Below are 15,729 nucleotides of genomic sequence, written 5' to 3'. Positions count from 1 at the left end.
CTAGCTGGGTGACACAGGGAGAACCTTAGAAAAAAGATGAACTGTATGTACTACCAAAGGACTGTCATACTAAGAAAATCTCAGAATCATTAGAAATGAAGCCACGTGGGGGCTTGTTTCTTTGAGACAGTGTCTGACTGTGTCGCCCAGGATGGAGTGCAGTGGCATAATCTCAGCTCACTGCAACCTGTTTCCCGAGTTGAAGCGATTCTCATACCTCAGCCTCCCGAGTAGCTGGGACCACAGGCACCTGCCACCACCTGGCTAATTTTTGTATTTTTAGTAGAGATGGGGTTTCCCCATGTTGGCCAGGCTGGTCTCAAACTCATGGCCTCAAGCAATCCGCCTACCCTGGCCTCCCAAAGTGCTGGGATCACAAGCATGAGCCACTGCACCCAGCCTCTTGATGCTATTGTTGATGGCTGTCTTAACGTTTCCCAAGTGTCACTGGGCAGAGATCCATGGAATGTGGTGGGTTTCAGGAGTCAGCAGCATTCGACTTGGGAGAGGAACCATTTTATTTCTGTCCTCCCAGAATGAGTGGGTCAAGGTTTGAGTGAATCAGTTTAAAATTGTACCTGGCCGGGCGCGGTGGCTCAAGCCTGTAATCCCAGCACTTTGGGAGGCCGAGATGGGCGGATCACGAGGTCAGGAGATCGAGACCATCCTGGCTAACATGGTGAAACCTCGTCTCTACTAAAAATACAAAAAAATAGCCGGGCGAGGTGGCGGGCGCCTGTAGTCCCAGCTACTCCGGAGGCTAAGGCAGGAGAATGGCATAAACCCGGGAGGCGGAGCTTGCAGTGAGCTGAGATCCGGCCACTGCACTCCAGCCCGGGCGACAGAGCAAGACTCCGTCTCAAAAAAAAAATAAAATAAAATAAAATAAAATAAAATTGTACCTGATTGGAGTAAAGTGTGCATGCACTTCATGGCTATCAATAGTTACAAAAACAGCCGGGCATGGCAGTTCATGCCTATAATCCCAGCACTTTGGGAGGCTGAGGGCGGGTAAATCACGAGGTCAGGAGTTCAAGACCAACCTGATCAACATGGTGAAACCCCGTCTCTACTAAAAATATAAAATCCTATTAGCCGGGCATGATGGCACAAGCCTGTAATCCCAGCTACTCAGGAGGCTGAGGCAGGAGAATCGCTTCAACCCGGGAGGCAGAGGTTGCAGTGAGCCGAGATCACACCACTGCATTCCAGCCTGGGTGACAGAGCGAGACTCTGTCTCAAAAATAAATAAATAAGAATAAATAAAAATACAAAAATTAGGCCTGGCACGGTGGTTCACACCTGTAGTCCCAGCATTTTGGGAGGCTGAGGTGGGAGGGACACAAGGTCAGGAGTTCGAGACCCATCTGGCCAACATAGCGAAACCCCATCTCTAATAAAAATACAAAAAATTGGCTGGGCCTGGTGGCGGGCACCTGTAATTCCAGCTACATGGGAGGCCGAGGCAGGAGAATCGCTTGAACCCGGGAGGCGGAGGTTGCAGTGAGCCGAGATTGCACCACTGCACACCAGCCTGGGCGACAGAACAAGACTCCGTCTCAACAAACAAAAAAGAAAAAAAAAAAAAAGAAAAAGAAAAGGAAAAATTAGCCAGGCATGGTGGTGCACACCTGTGGTCCCAGCTACTCGGGAGGCTGAAACAGGAGAATCACTGGACCCCGGGAAAGAGAGGTTGCAGTGAGCTGGGATCGCACCACTCCACTCCAGAGCCAGACTGTCTCAAAAAATAATAACCTCAGCATTGCTGTAAGGTGCTTCCTTACAGAGGGCTGGTGCACTCAACACTCAACATGCGGTCACTCATTTTTGGGACAGGGTCCTGGAGGGAGGAGGCCCGGGGTAAAACAGGATACACTCCTCACAAGCACATTCGGTTAAATTCCTCCAATATTTATTGGATCGTGAATGGTTGCAAACGTCGCCGCAATCAGAAACTCACCCATCCTGATGCCTCTCTTGGCTTCCCCTTGAGAAGGATGCCTGAGGCAGGACGTCCCCCAAACTCCAGGGGACAACTGGGGAAGACATGGGGTATGCAAAGAGATATGATGAAACCAGGGGACAGGAGGACGGTGGGGTGGTGTGGATTCCGGGGAAGACATACACACAGACTCCCACACAGAGGCAAAGACCAGCGGCGTCAATCTCTGCCCCCAACAGCAGCCACAAGAACATCAGGGAAAGACCAGGCGTCCACAAGACTTTTCAGTCCTTCCTATCATGAAGCGTCTGCTGAGAGGGGCTGGGCCAAGGTCGCTGGACTGTGGAGAGAAAAAGAGGTGGTTGGGGGAGGGAGTCAGTTTGCGGGAACAGAGGCCAGGCTTGGGGCCCGTGTTAAAAGGAAGAAAGATAGCCGGGTGCCGTGGCTCACGTCTGTAATCCCAGCACTTTGCGAGGCTGAGGCGGGCGGATCGCTTGAGCCCAGGAGTTTGAGATCAGTCTGGGCAACATGGTGAAAAAAACCCATCTCTACAAAAACTAGAAAAATTAGCTGGGCGTGGTGGTGCAAAACTGTAATCCCAGCTACTCGGGAGGCTGAGGCAGGAGAATCCCTTGGGCCTGAGATTTGGAGGTTGCACTGAGCTGAGATCGTGCCACTGCACTCCAGCCTGAGTGACAGAGCGATACTGTCTCAAAAAAAAAAAAAAAAAAAAGAATTCAAAGCCTGCATGGTGATACCCCGCCCCCATGCTCAATAGCACCAGTCCACGATGCATTCAGCTGATGCAGCTTTGGAATTAGGCAATTCCATTTTTCTTTTCCTTTATGTTAGAGGGATTTGCTTTGTTTCAGACCTGCACATAAGGCAAGATATCGTTTCTGCATTACTTCATATTGGCACGTCCCAAGTCACATTGAACATAACCTCATTCTGCTCTAGTAAAGAATTCTAGGAAATGGAACTTCAGTGTAATGCATCTGAAACTAGTTTTCTGGCACAAGGCATGCTGGGAGCTGGTACTTGGGCCCACAGTGTGTTGGGATGGGACACTTTGTTCTTGATCAGCATGGAGAGGGAACTGGTGCTGAAGTTTAGAGGGGGGTAAAAAGTATCTCCGGGCACGGTCGCTCATGCCTGTAATCCCAGCACTTTGGGAGGCCGAAGCAGGCGGATCACCTGAGGTCAGGAGTTCAAAACCAGCCTGGCTAACACTGTGAAACCCCGTCTCTACTAAAAAACACAAAAAATTAGCCGGGTGTGGTGGCAGGTGCCTGTAGTCCCAATTATTCGGGAGGCTGAGGCAAGAGAATGGCATGAATCTGGGAGGCGGAGCTTGCAGTGAGCTGAGATCCTGCCACTGCACTCCAGCCTGGGCGACAGAGTGAGTCTCCGTCTTAAAACAAAACAAAACAAAACAAAACAAAAAAATACAAAAATTAGCCGGGCATGGTGGCAGACATCTGTAATCCCAGCTACTCAGGAGGCTGAGACATGAGAATCCCTTGAACCCAGGAGGGAGATGTTACAGTGGGCTGAGATCATGCCACTGCACTCCAGCCTAGGCGACAGAGCCAGACTCCACCTCAAAAAGTAAACTATGCTCAGGCCAGGTGCGGTGGCTCAAGCCTGTAATCCCAGCACTTTGGGAGGCTGAGACGGGCGGATCACGAGGTCAGGAGATCGAGACCATCCTGGCCAAAACGGTGAAACCCCGTCTCTACTAAAAAAATACAAAACCTAGCCGGGCGAGGTGGCGGGCGCCTGTAGACCCAGCTACTCGGGAGGCTGAGGCAGGAGAATGGCATGAATCCAGGAGGCGGAGCTTGCAGTGAGCTGAGATCCGGCCACTGCACTCCAGCCTGGGCAACAGAGGGAGACCCTGTCTCAAAAAAAAAAAAAAAAAGTAAACTATGCTCTAGGCCCTGGAGTGCCAGAGACCAGAACAAAGGGCTAGTAACTATTACTACAAAGGGCTAGTAAAAGTTCTAGAATGGGTTGGGTTTCAAGCTTATCTGGACCATACTGGCTTAAAAACTGGAAAATCAGACTCAGAAGGTCCTGGAAAGTAGTATTTTGTTCCTGAGGTTCATATAGAAATTGCCACTTGTTCCACAATGTATTAGGTTGGAAACAATACTTGGTTCAGAGTACATAAGGAGGCCGGGCACGGTGGCTCACACCTGTAATCCCAACACTTTGGGAGGCCAAGGCAGGTGGATCACCTTAAGTCAGGAGTTCAAGACCAGCCTGGCCAACATGGTGAGACCTACTACAAATACACAAATTAGCCGGGTGTGGTGGTGGAAACCTGTAATCCCAGCTACTTGGGAGGCTGAGGCAGGAGAATTGCTTGAACCCAGGAGGCAGAGGCTGCAGTGAGCCGAGATCACGCCACTGCACTCTAGCCCGGGAGACAGAGGGAGACTCCATCTCAAAAAGAAAAACAGTATATAAGGAACCAGTAGCCAACTCCGGGAACTAGTGGTGAATTCTAGTGTCTGGGGGCTGGCTCACATTTCTCAATTGCTGGGCCGGGAAGGGGAGCTCAGGTTTACAGTGTGTTGGGAGCTGGTGGTGTGTTTCATTCTCAGCTCTACGGGGGGAACTGGGAGTCAGCTCTAGGGTTGTTTTGGAGCAGACAATCCGTTCTAGAGTTAGCATTTGTTTCCAGAGCGTTCTTGGACTCATGTTCAGTTCTAAAGTAGATATGTTTCTGCAGCTGGATGAGGTCTGGAATATTCCTAGAACTAATTCTCAGGTTCCGAGCCCGATGATAATGAGTGACCTACTCGAAATTGTGGAGCAAGGAAATTCTGTCTCAAAACATGCTGGGAACTCGGCCGGACGCTGTTACATGACCTGCTGGGGTGGGAACTGTTTCCTAGCAATGGTACAAAGACCGCTGGGTGGCTAGCACTTTTCATTCCCAAACTGGGAGAGCTGTTTTAGGGCAGACCTCTGACCCCACCACCAGCTCAGCTGTCATCCTGCACACCTCTGACCCTATCTCACTTGTCACCCTGCACACCTCCGACCCCACCAACTCAGCTGTCATCTTGCACACCTCTGACCCATCTCAGCTGTCATCCTGCACACCTCTGACCCCATCTCAGCTGTCCTCCTGCACACCTCTGACCCCATCTCAGCTGTCATCCTGCACACCTCTGACCCTATCACCATCTCAGCTGTCATCCCGCACACCTGACCCCACCACTGTCTCAGCTGTCATCCCACACACCTCTGACCCCACCACCGTCTCAGCTGTCATCCCGCACACCTCTGACCCCATCACCGTCTCAGCTGTCATCCCGCACACCTGACCCCACCACCGTCTCAGCTGTCATCCCGCACACCTGACCCCACCACCGTCTCAGCTGTCATCCCGCACACCTCTGACCCCACCACCATCTCAGCTGTCATCCTGCACACCTGACCCCACCACCGTCTCAGCTGTCATCCTGCACACCTGACCCCACCACCGTCTCAGCTGTCATCCCGCACACCTCTGACCCCACCACCGTCTCAGCCGTCACCCTGCACACCTGACCCCACCACCGTCTCAGCTGTCATCCCGCACACCTCTGACCCCATCACCGTCTCAGCTGTCATCCTGCACACCTGACCCCACCACTGTCTCAGCTGTCATCCTGCACACCTCTGACCCCACCACCGTCTCAGGTGTCATCCCGCACACCTCTGACCCCATCACCATCTCAGCTGTCACCCTGCACACCCCTGACCCCATCTCACCACCCGGGTCTAACTTTATCCTGCTCGCTCTGGAGACACACGTGATGTCCCCTGACATCTCCTAGGCTCTCCACCCTGGGCCAAGGAGTCAGAGCATGGGGCAGGGAGGAGATCCAAAGGGTGGTGTCCCTGTCTAGTGGGCCCCCTCACCTCTGCCTTCAGGGCGCATTAGCCCTGAGCCAAAGCGGCTTTGATGGCGGCCACCAGCTTCAGAAACTTGCTTTCTGTGTCCACATAGCCATCGCCTTTCTAGGGAGGGGAGGAAGAGGGAAGGGGTGAGCTGGGACCAAGACACCAACCTCAGCCCCGAGCCCATGCTAGCCCCAAAACGAGGCAGGACGGACAGACAGAGAGACATACCTTCTTAGAGTGAATCAGCTTTCCAGCTACCGTTACTTCAAAGAATCCGGTGGCCTGGGGAGTTCCCTCGCCACGCTGAGGAAAGGGGGTGGGGGGGATGTTGGAGGGGCTGAGATGTCCTGTTGGGGAGACCCTCCCCTTCCCAGGGGATGGAGAACATGGGTGAAGGGAGTAGGGCCAACCTAATGCCCCCCCCAGTGCCATCCAGGCCTAAGGGACCGACACAGCGGCTGTATTCAAGTCTTTCTCCCTATCCCAGGACTCACGATGTCCAGGCGGCCGGGGAACTCATCTTCTAACTTCTTCTTGAGCTGAAGATACTGAAAACGGGGTGCGAGGTCACAGCAGGGGTCAGTCATACCAGTCAGCCACCCTCCCAACATGCACTCTACCCCTCCCCAGCTTCCGGGAATGTCCCCGGGCATCCACCCTGCTTACCTTGGACTTGTAGCCTCAAGCGCCACTGGTAGGTGAGTCCAAGACATCCGGGCCCAGGGGAGAGAGGGAGAAGTGGGGGATGGGGAGAAGAGGGTAGAGACAGGCGGCGGTGGGGGGAGAGAGCAAGGTGGGGCCAGGAAGAAATAAAGAGGAATACAGATGACCAAGCAGAAGAGGTGACAGATGCCCTCAAGGGAGAAGACAGGCACCAGCCAGGCAGAGTGTTGGGGCACAGCACAGGGGGTGGCGCAGGGACACACAGAGACACACAGAAAACCAACACCAAGCAAGAGACAGAGAAGGGGGAGCGGAAAAAGGGGAGAGAGGAGACGAGACCACAGATACGAGACAGGGACAGGGGGAAAACCAGGAGAACTGGATTAGGAGAAGAATAGCACAAATAAGGTCCCCACCCACTCCCTGTGCTCACCACCCTCACCCACAGCCCTTGAAAAACTCCAAGGAAAACCCTGCAGGCTCCTGGATTCTTACACCACGCCCTGCCAATTTTTGTATTTTCACAATGGCGGCCAGGCTGGTCTGGAAGTCCTGACCTCAGGGGATCCGCCTGCCTCTGCCTCCGCCTCCACCTCCCAAAATGCTGACATTACAGGCGTGAGCCACCGCACCCTGGCCCTGCGGCTCCTGGATTCTGAACACCTTCCCAGTCCCCAGGGTGAAATACAAGCTCGCTCAACCCCCACAGCAGGCTATTTTGGGACTGGAATCTGGTGCACATGCCTGGTAGGCATCTCAAAATGTCACTCTTGCCTCTGCTTTGTCGAGCAGGCAGAGACATTGGAAAGCTGACAGCGAACCCAGGTTCCAGTTACCCGTCACCTGCAGTCCAGACTTGAAGCTACTGACCTGCCCCCACCCCAGTCCCAGCCTGTTTTCTCACCTGTAAGACGGAACTAAAATTCCCCTCTCTTTAATTTACACTTTTTTTTGTCTTTTGAGACAGAGTCTCGCTCTGCTGCCCAAGTTGGAGTGCAGTTGTGCGATCTCAGCTCACTGCAACCTCCGCCTTCCGGGCTCCAGTGATCCTCCTGCCTCAGCCTCCGAAGTAGCAGGGACTACAGGTGCGTGCCACCATGCCCGGCTAAGTTTTCAAGTTTCTGTAGAGACCAGGGGTCTCCCTGTATTGCACAGGCTGGTCTCGAACTCTTGGGCTAAAGTGATCCCCCCGCCTCAGCCTCCCAAAGTGTTTGGATTATAGGCGTGATCAACAGCGCCTGGCCTAAAATTCCCCTCTAAGGGATTCCTGGGAGGATAAATTCATTGGGCACGTGTCTATTAAATACCTACTGCATGCCAGCACAGTATTAGGTGCTGGGGAGTGGAGAGAACGTAAAGTAATTCATATCCTACCCTATTATATCCTTCCTGAGACTTGGAGAAATTAAGCGTCCTCAGTGCTGACACAGAGCTTCCCTCTGGCCACAGACGGGAAAACTGAGGCCAGAAAAGGAGTGCGGTTCGTGGGCAAGGGAACCCACTGGGCAGAGGCCAACAATTCAAGTGCTTTTGAAACACAGGCTGAGACATTCTCGAACCTTCTGAGTTCTCACTGTCCCCACCCCGCGACTGTTCGGGATATTGGGGAAGAGGAAGCCTTAGGGTGGAAGAGCCTTAGGTCCCTTTACAAAGCTGATCACCAGCCCCTCCCAGCTGAGCCCCGGGGTCGGGGGTTCGAAACTGACACACACCCGTCTCAGCCTCACCTTTTATAACCCGAGATGCCCAACGTGGCAAGCCGAAGAGAGGGTCCGGGCACCACCGCTGTTTTTCACCCCTCCGTACGCCCACCCCACCCACACCGGAATCCTTTTTCCCATACAGGGGTCCCCATGGGTCCTCTCCCCGACGCTCCCAGACCCCGGCTCCGAGGGTGCGGAGGATCGGGTCCCGGTGGGAGTCGGGGACGGGGGCCGCTGGCCGCTGCGCTTACCAATAAACGACTCGCACGGCGAGAGCCATGGCTCGGGGCCGCCACATCCGCTGCGGAGCGGACGCCGGGGCCACACCAACGTCCCAGCTGGACGCGCTTGGTCTGCGCGAGTGCGGCGGGAACCTGCGCAGAAAGGATGGAGCCTCGGCTTCCTCTGGCGCCAACCAATGCCAGGGAGGGGCGGTGGGCGGAGAGGCGCCGAGGCGGGGGACAAGGGAACCGCGACCCCCCCAGCCGAGCCCCCATACAAGTCTCCTTCCCATCCCCCTGTTGGGCTGGAGAGAGTCTTGAGAGAGGCAGTCTCCAGGGGAAGCCCTCCGCGCGTCCCCTCCCAGGTCCCTCCCGGCCAGAATGGTACGGCCCGCGGGAGGAGGTGGTTCAGGGCCCGCCGCTCCCAGCTGGACCCAGAATCCGCCTCAAGGGTAGTCCTTTCACCGCGGGGGTGGGGAACGGCGAGGTGGGGACAGAAGCAGGGCGAGATTCTCGAGTCCCTTACCTTCCCTAGAAAGGGCGAGAGGGAGGAAGGGGGAAGGATTGGGGTAGACCAGGTGAGGGAGGAGAGAGGGGGTTGAGGGAGAGGTTTTCAGGGAGCGTTCCAGAGCGCACAGTTGCCTTATAAAGACCTGCAGCCGCAGGGCGCGGGGGCTCACGCCTGTAACCCCAGCGCTGTGGGAGGCAGAGGCAGGAGCATCGCTTGAGCCCAGGAATTCAGGACCAGCCTGGGCAACATAGCCAGATGCGTCTCTACAGAGTAACAATTGTCATGCGCGTCCGTGTGAAGAGACCACCAAACAGGCTTTGTGTGAGCAATAAAGCTTTTTAGTCAGCTGGGTGCAGGCGGGCTGAGTCCGAAAAGAGTCAGCGAAGGGAGATAAGTGTGGGGCCATTTTGTAGGATTTGGGTAGGTAAAGGAAAATTCCAGTCAAAGGGGGGTTGTTCTGTGGCGGGCAGGAGTGGGAGTCACAAGGTGCTCAGTGGGGGAGCTTTTTGAGCCACCATGAGCCAGGCACAAAATAATGTCATCGCTTAAGACAAGGACCGGCCATTTTCACTTCTTTTGGAGTGGAATGTCATCAGTTAAGGCGGGGCAGGGCATTTTCACTTCTTTTGTGATTCTTCAGTTACTTCAGGCCATCTGGGCGTATACTTGCAAGTCACAGGGGATGCGATGGCTTGGCTTGGGCTCAGAGGCCTGACAATAATAATACATTAGCGGCTGGGTGCGGTGGCTCCCGCCTGTAATCCCAGCACTTTGGGAGGCCGAGGCAGGCGGATCACTTGAGGTCAGGCCTGGCCATCATGGTGAAACCCTGTCTCTACTAAAAATACAAAAATTAGCCAGATGCGGTGGCGTGCACCTGTAATCCCAGCTACTTGGGAGGCTGAGACAGGAGAATCACTTGAACCCGGGAAGCGGAAGGCAGTGAGCTGAGATTGCAGCACTGCACTCCAGCCTGGGTGACAGAGCGAGACTGTATCAAAAAAAAAAAAAAAAAGGTTAACTCTATCTGGGATTTCCCTGTCCCCATATCCCCTAGTCTTTACCTCTTAGAACCCTAAGCAGACAAAGTGCAAGTCAACTCCACCCACCTCGGTCTGATCCCCCTGATCTGGGGGGGATTTAATGCAAAAAGTGAATGCCCCACAAATAGAGCTATCCTCTGTGGCTCCCGGAGCCCTCAACAAAAACCTAAACCTCTGCCTGGACAACATAGTGAGACCTCACCTCTATAAAAACAAATTATATATATAGATATGTATATACACAAAAATATATGTACAAAATAAATATATACATACACTATATATATATATTTTTTTTTTTTTTTTTTTGAGACAGCGTCTCACTTTGGCACTCAGGCTGGAGTGCAGTGGCGTGATCTCGGCTCACTGCAACCTCCACCTCCTCGGTTCACGCCATTCTCCTGCCTCAGCCTCCCGAGTAGCTGGGACTACAGGCACCTGTCATCACTCCCGGCTAATTTTTTTTTTTTTTTTTTTTTTGTATTTTTAGTAGAGACGAGGTTTCACCATGTTAGCCGGGATGGTCTCCATCTCCTGACCTTGTGATCTGCCTGCCTCGGCCTCCCAAAGTGCTGGGATTACAGGTGTGAGCCACCACACCCAGCCTTTTTTTTTTTTTTTGTGTGTGTGTGTGTGTGTGAGAGGGCGTCTCTGTCACCCAGGCTGGAGTGCAGTGGCGCAATCTCGGCTCACTGCAACCTCTGCCTCCCAGGTTCAAGCAATTCTCCAGCCTCAGCCTCCTAAGCTGGAACTACAGGCATACGCCACCATGCCCAGCTAATTTTTGTATTTTTAGTAGAGACGGGCTTTCACCATGTTGGCCAGACTGGTCTCCAACTCCAGACCTCAAGTGATTCACTCGCCTCGGCCTCCCAAAGTGCTGTAATTACAGGTGTTGAGGACCAGGCCCGCCCCCAGCCAATTTTTAAAAATATTTTGTAGAGACAAGGTCTTGCTATGTTGTCCAGGCTGCTCTCAAACTCCTGGGCTTAAGTGATCCTCCTGTCTCAGCCTCCTAAACAGCAGGGATTATAGGCATGAGCTACCTCTCCAGGCCCAAATTTCTGAATTTTGTAAGGACACAAGTCATGATGGTTTAGGGATCATCCTACTCCAGTATGACCCTACTTCCAGGTAAGGTCACGTTCTAAAGTATGGTGAGTTAAGACTTCAACATGCCAGTTTTGGGAATAGACCCAATTCAACCCTTAACAACATCATTCAGGCCGGGCGCGGTGGCTCACGCCTGTAATCCCAGCACTTTGGGAGGCCAAGGTAGGTGGATCATGAGGTCAGGAATTCGAGACAAGCCTGGCCAACAGGGTGAATCCTCGTCTCTACTAAAAATACAAAAATTAGCCAGGCATGGTGGCGGGCACCTGTAGTCCCATCTACTCGGGAGGCTGAGGCAGGAGAATCACTTGAACCCAGGAGACAGAGGTTGCAGTGAGCCAAGATCGCACCACTGCACTCCAGCCTGGGTGACAGAGTGAGACTCTGGCTAGAAAAAAAAAAAAAAAATTACAAACATCATTCAGAGTAATTGATCCTTGGGATGTATTTTGCAATTGTGTAAATTACAGATGAGCCAGGGCAATGTAAAACAATTCTTCTCTCTGCAGGCACGCTAATGAGTTCTGTCCGGTAGACGGACAACCCTATCCCCACATGTTTCTCCTCTCCCTCTCCTCTCTCCTCTGTCCTCTCTCTCCTCCTCTCTTCTCTTCCCTTTTTGAGATGGAGTTTTACTCTTGTCGCCCAAGCTGAAGTGCAATGGCGCGGTCTCAGCTCACTGCAACCTCTACCTCCTGGGTTCGAGCAATTCTCTTGCCTTAGCCTTGCACCAGCTAATTTTTGTATTTCTAGTAGCATGGAGTTTCACCATGTTGGTCAGGCTGGTCTCAAAACTCTTGGGCTCATGCAATCCTCCTACCTCGGCCTCCCAGAATGCTGATTATAAGCATGAGCCACCATGTCCACCCCACGTGTTCATTTTTAGATCTGTAGGACAGTCATGGTTTTACGTGTTTTTCCATAATTATCTTGTAACAATATTATCCTCATGAAGGCCCTCTCTAAGCCCCTGGGCTCCTCCATCGATGGCCAAGCCACTGTGGTTGTCACACGTCCTGTGCCCTCACTGATGTCCTCAGCACACTCTGCAGGTGGCCAGGCTCAATGCAAAAGCTCAGAGAGCCTTTTGTTGACCAGGCTCAGGGCTGAGAACTTGCCAGGGGCCTAAAGGACTTCACTGCTTCTGCGACTATGAACAAAGGGGCCTCTGTTGCCCAGAAATGGGGGATGCTGGAGGAATTAGTAATGACTCATGGGCTGGGAGGCCACCTCTCTCTCTCTCTTTTTTCTCTCTCTCTCCTCTTTCTCCTTCTCTCTCTCTTTCACACACACAGACACACACATGACAAATGATAACTCACAAGTGATCACCCTCACCCATTTACACAATTGCACATCCAGACTAACCCAACCCAGCCAGAGACACAACACATCAAACACACCTTTACTCATTCACAGCTACACAAAAGCACTCCTGGCTCTCAATACACGACAGCCCTGGCCAGGTGCAGTGGCTCACGCCTGTAATCCCAGCACTTTGGGAGGCCGAGGCGGGCGGATCACTTGAGGTCAGGAGTTCAAGACCAGCCTGGCCAATATGGTGAAACCCCATCTCTACTAAAAATACAGAATTACCCGGGCGTGGTGGCGCATTCCTGTAGTCCCAGCTACTCGGGAGGTTGAGGCATGAGAATCGCTTGAATCGCTTGAATCCGGGAGGCAGGGGTTGCAGTGAGCTGAAATCGCGTCACTGCACTCCAGCGTGGGCAACAGAGCCAAACTCTGTCTCATCTCACACACACACACACACAACAGAGCCAAACTCTGTCTCATCACACACACACACAGCAAAACTTTGTCTCATCACACACACACACACAGCAAAACTGTCTCATCACACACACACACACAGCAAAACTCTGTCTCATCACACACACACACACTGCAAAATTTTGTCTCATTACACACACACACCACACACACAGCAAAACTCTGTCTCATCACAAACACACACACAGAGCAAAACTCTGTCTCATCACACACACACACCACACACACAGCAAAACGCTGTCTCATCACACACACACCACACACACAGCAAAACGCTGTCTCATCACACACACACAGCAAAACTCCGTCTCATCACACACACACACGCAGCAAAACTCTGTCTCATCACACACACACACACACACACACACACACACAGCAAAACTCTGTCTCATCACACACATACATACACACGAGTATATTCCGGATGCCCCCACTCCTCCCCACCTCTACCTGCTATTGGGGGTGGGGCCTCCACCATTGCCCACCTGGAAGCACTGCTCTGCCTGTTCTCCATATCGCCGACAGGGGACGCCGGTTCCCATTTACGGCGCCTCCTGCTTGCTCAGAGTCCAAGTCCTCACGGCGGACTCCAGGGCTGTGCATGACCTGGTCCCTTACCTCTCTGACCTTACATAAAGCCCTCCTCCCTCTGCCCCCGCCACACTGGGCTCCTTGCTCTTCCAGGAACACAGCAGACCTATTTACTCCTCTGTTTTCCCCTTTTTTTTTTTTTTTTTTTTTTTTTTTTTTTTTGAGACGGAGTCTTGCTCTGCCGCCCAGGCTGGAGTGCCGTGGCCGGCTCTCAGCTCACTGCAAGCTCCGCCTCCCGGGTTCACGCCATTCTCCTGTCTCAGCCTCCCGAGTAGCTGGGACTACAGGCGCCCGCCTCGTCGCCCGGCTAGTTTTTTATATTTTTTAGTAGAGACGGGGTTTCACTGTATTAGCCAGGATGGTCTTGATCTCCTGACCTCATGATCCGCCCGTCTCGGCCTCCCAAAGTGCTGGGATTACAGGCTTGAGCCACCGCGCCCGGCCTTGTTTTCCCCTTTTTTAAAAATTGAGGTAAAAAAATCACATAAAATTTTTTAGGTAAAAATTGAGGTAAAAAAAATCACGTAAATCTTTTTAGAGACAGGGTCTCGCTCTGTCACCCAGGCTGGAGTGCAGTGACGTGATCATAGCTCACTGCAGCTTCGACCTCCGTGGCTCAAGCGATCCTCCCACCTCAGCCTCCTGAGTAGCTGGTGCCACTATGCCGGGCTAATTAAAAGTTTTTTTTTTGTAGAGACGGGTCTCCATAGATTGTCCAGGCTGGTTTCAAACTCGTGGGCTGGAAAAATCCTCTTGCCTCAGCCTCCCAAAGTGCTGAGGTTACAGGCATGAGCCACTGAACCTGGCCTCGTGTGTGATTTTTCTTTTTTTTTTTTTTTTTTTTTTTTTGAGATGGAGTCTTGCTCTGTCACCCAGGCTGGAGTGCAGTGGCATGATCTCAGCTCACTGCAACCTCCGCTTCCCAGGTTCAAGGAATTCTCATGCTTCAGCCTCCCAGGTAGCTGGGATTACAGGTGTGCACCACCTCACCCAGCTAAGTTCTGTATTTCTAGTAGAGAAAGGGTTTCACCATGTTGACCAGGCTGGTTTTGAACTCCTGATCTCAGGTAATCCACCCGTCTCAGCCTCGAAAAATGCTGGGATTACAGGCATGAGCCACTGCATCTGGCCTTGTGTGTGATTTTTAATTGTGGTAAGATACACATAAGCACTGGGCCCACTTTGGGAGGCTGAGGTGGGTAGATCACAAGGTCAAGAGATCGAGAGCAGCCTGGCCAACAGGGTGAAACCCCATCTCTATTAAAAATACAAAAATTAGTCAGGCGTGGTGGCACGTGCCTGTAATCCCAGCTACTCGGGAGGCTGAGGCAGGAGAATCACTTGAACCCGGGAGGCAGAGGTTGCAGTGAGCTGAGATCCCACCACTGCACTCCAGCCTAGGCGACAGAGCGAGACTCCGTCTCAAAAGAAAAAAAAAAGAAATTGACTGTGGTCCGTTTTCTTCTGAGCTCCTCATATAGTAAACAATCATACAGCACTTGCTATGTGCTGGGCATTGCTGTCAGCATTTACAGCACAAATAAGGTAACAGGCATTACCTTATTTAACCCTAGACACTAGTATTACCTGTCTTGAGACTCAGAGAGATTAACTGACTTCCTCAAAGACACCCAGCTGGTAAGGAGTGGAGCCAAGATGTGATTCCAGGAGCTTGGCTCCAGAGTCCATGCTACTAACCAATGCCCTGTATCACCTGCATCAACAGGTGTTGATTAAGCACCTTCTGCATACAAGGTTCATGTTACCCCCATCTAACAGTTAAGGGTGTTTAGGATGTCAGAGGGAAGCTGTAGTTACGTGTTCATGAAGTTCAGATGGAAAGAATCGGACTGAGCAGACTTGAAACCAACCCCCCAGCTCTTAGGTGGAGCCCAGTATTGCTCCTGATTCTACTTCATGTGGGTGGGGTGGGGGGAAGGGTGCAATCCAGGCTGACTTCCTGGAGTAGAGGGGCTTGAGGACAAAGGGGCAGGAACCCAGTGAGCCAGGGAAAGGGGCCCAAGGCTGATGTGCCAGGAAAAGGAGGGGTGAGGTGCCCAGACTTGAAGGCCAGACTCAAGGTTTGGATGGATTCCCACCAGTGACAGGGGCAGAGGCGAAGCCTGGGGAAGGCAGCTGAGATGGGGGAGGGGGCATTAGGGCATATTTCAGATAGATTCTGGTCATAAGTGTCTGAATCCAAGTTGTGATTGGCTTAAGCATGTGGCTCCTGTAACCAAAAAGC

The 15,729-nt window shown here is 52.5% G+C and overlaps 1 protein-coding gene across 1 annotated transcript; it reads right to left on the bottom strand.

Annotated features, from left to right (window-relative positions):
• Nucleotides 1-1,890: 1,890 nt before the first annotated feature.
• SELENOW (selenoprotein W) lies at nt 1,891-8,694 on the bottom strand. The gene is made up of 6 exons (XM_010377392.2): nt 8,463-8,694; nt 6,512-6,536; nt 6,340-6,393; nt 6,074-6,148; nt 5,864-5,962; nt 1,891-2,282 (listed from the first exon to the last, which is right to left on the bottom strand). Exons 1-5 carry the CDS (start codon nt 8,507-8,509, stop codon nt 5,882-5,884), a joined length of 282 nt encoding a protein of 93 aa, XP_010375694.2. The 5' UTR covers nt 8,510-8,694; the 3' UTR covers nt 1,891-2,282; nt 5,864-5,881.
• Between the last annotated feature and the right edge of the window lie 7,035 nt (nt 8,695-15,729).

The sequence above is a fragment of the Rhinopithecus roxellana genome, chromosome 12 (assembly GCF_007565055.1).
Source record: "Rhinopithecus roxellana isolate Shanxi Qingling chromosome 12, ASM756505v1, whole genome shotgun sequence".
NCBI lineage: Eukaryota > Metazoa > Chordata > Mammalia > Primates > Cercopithecidae > Rhinopithecus > Rhinopithecus roxellana.
The sequence above is the reverse complement of the archived record's forward strand: the minus strand, read 5'-3'. Positions and strand labels throughout refer to the sequence as shown.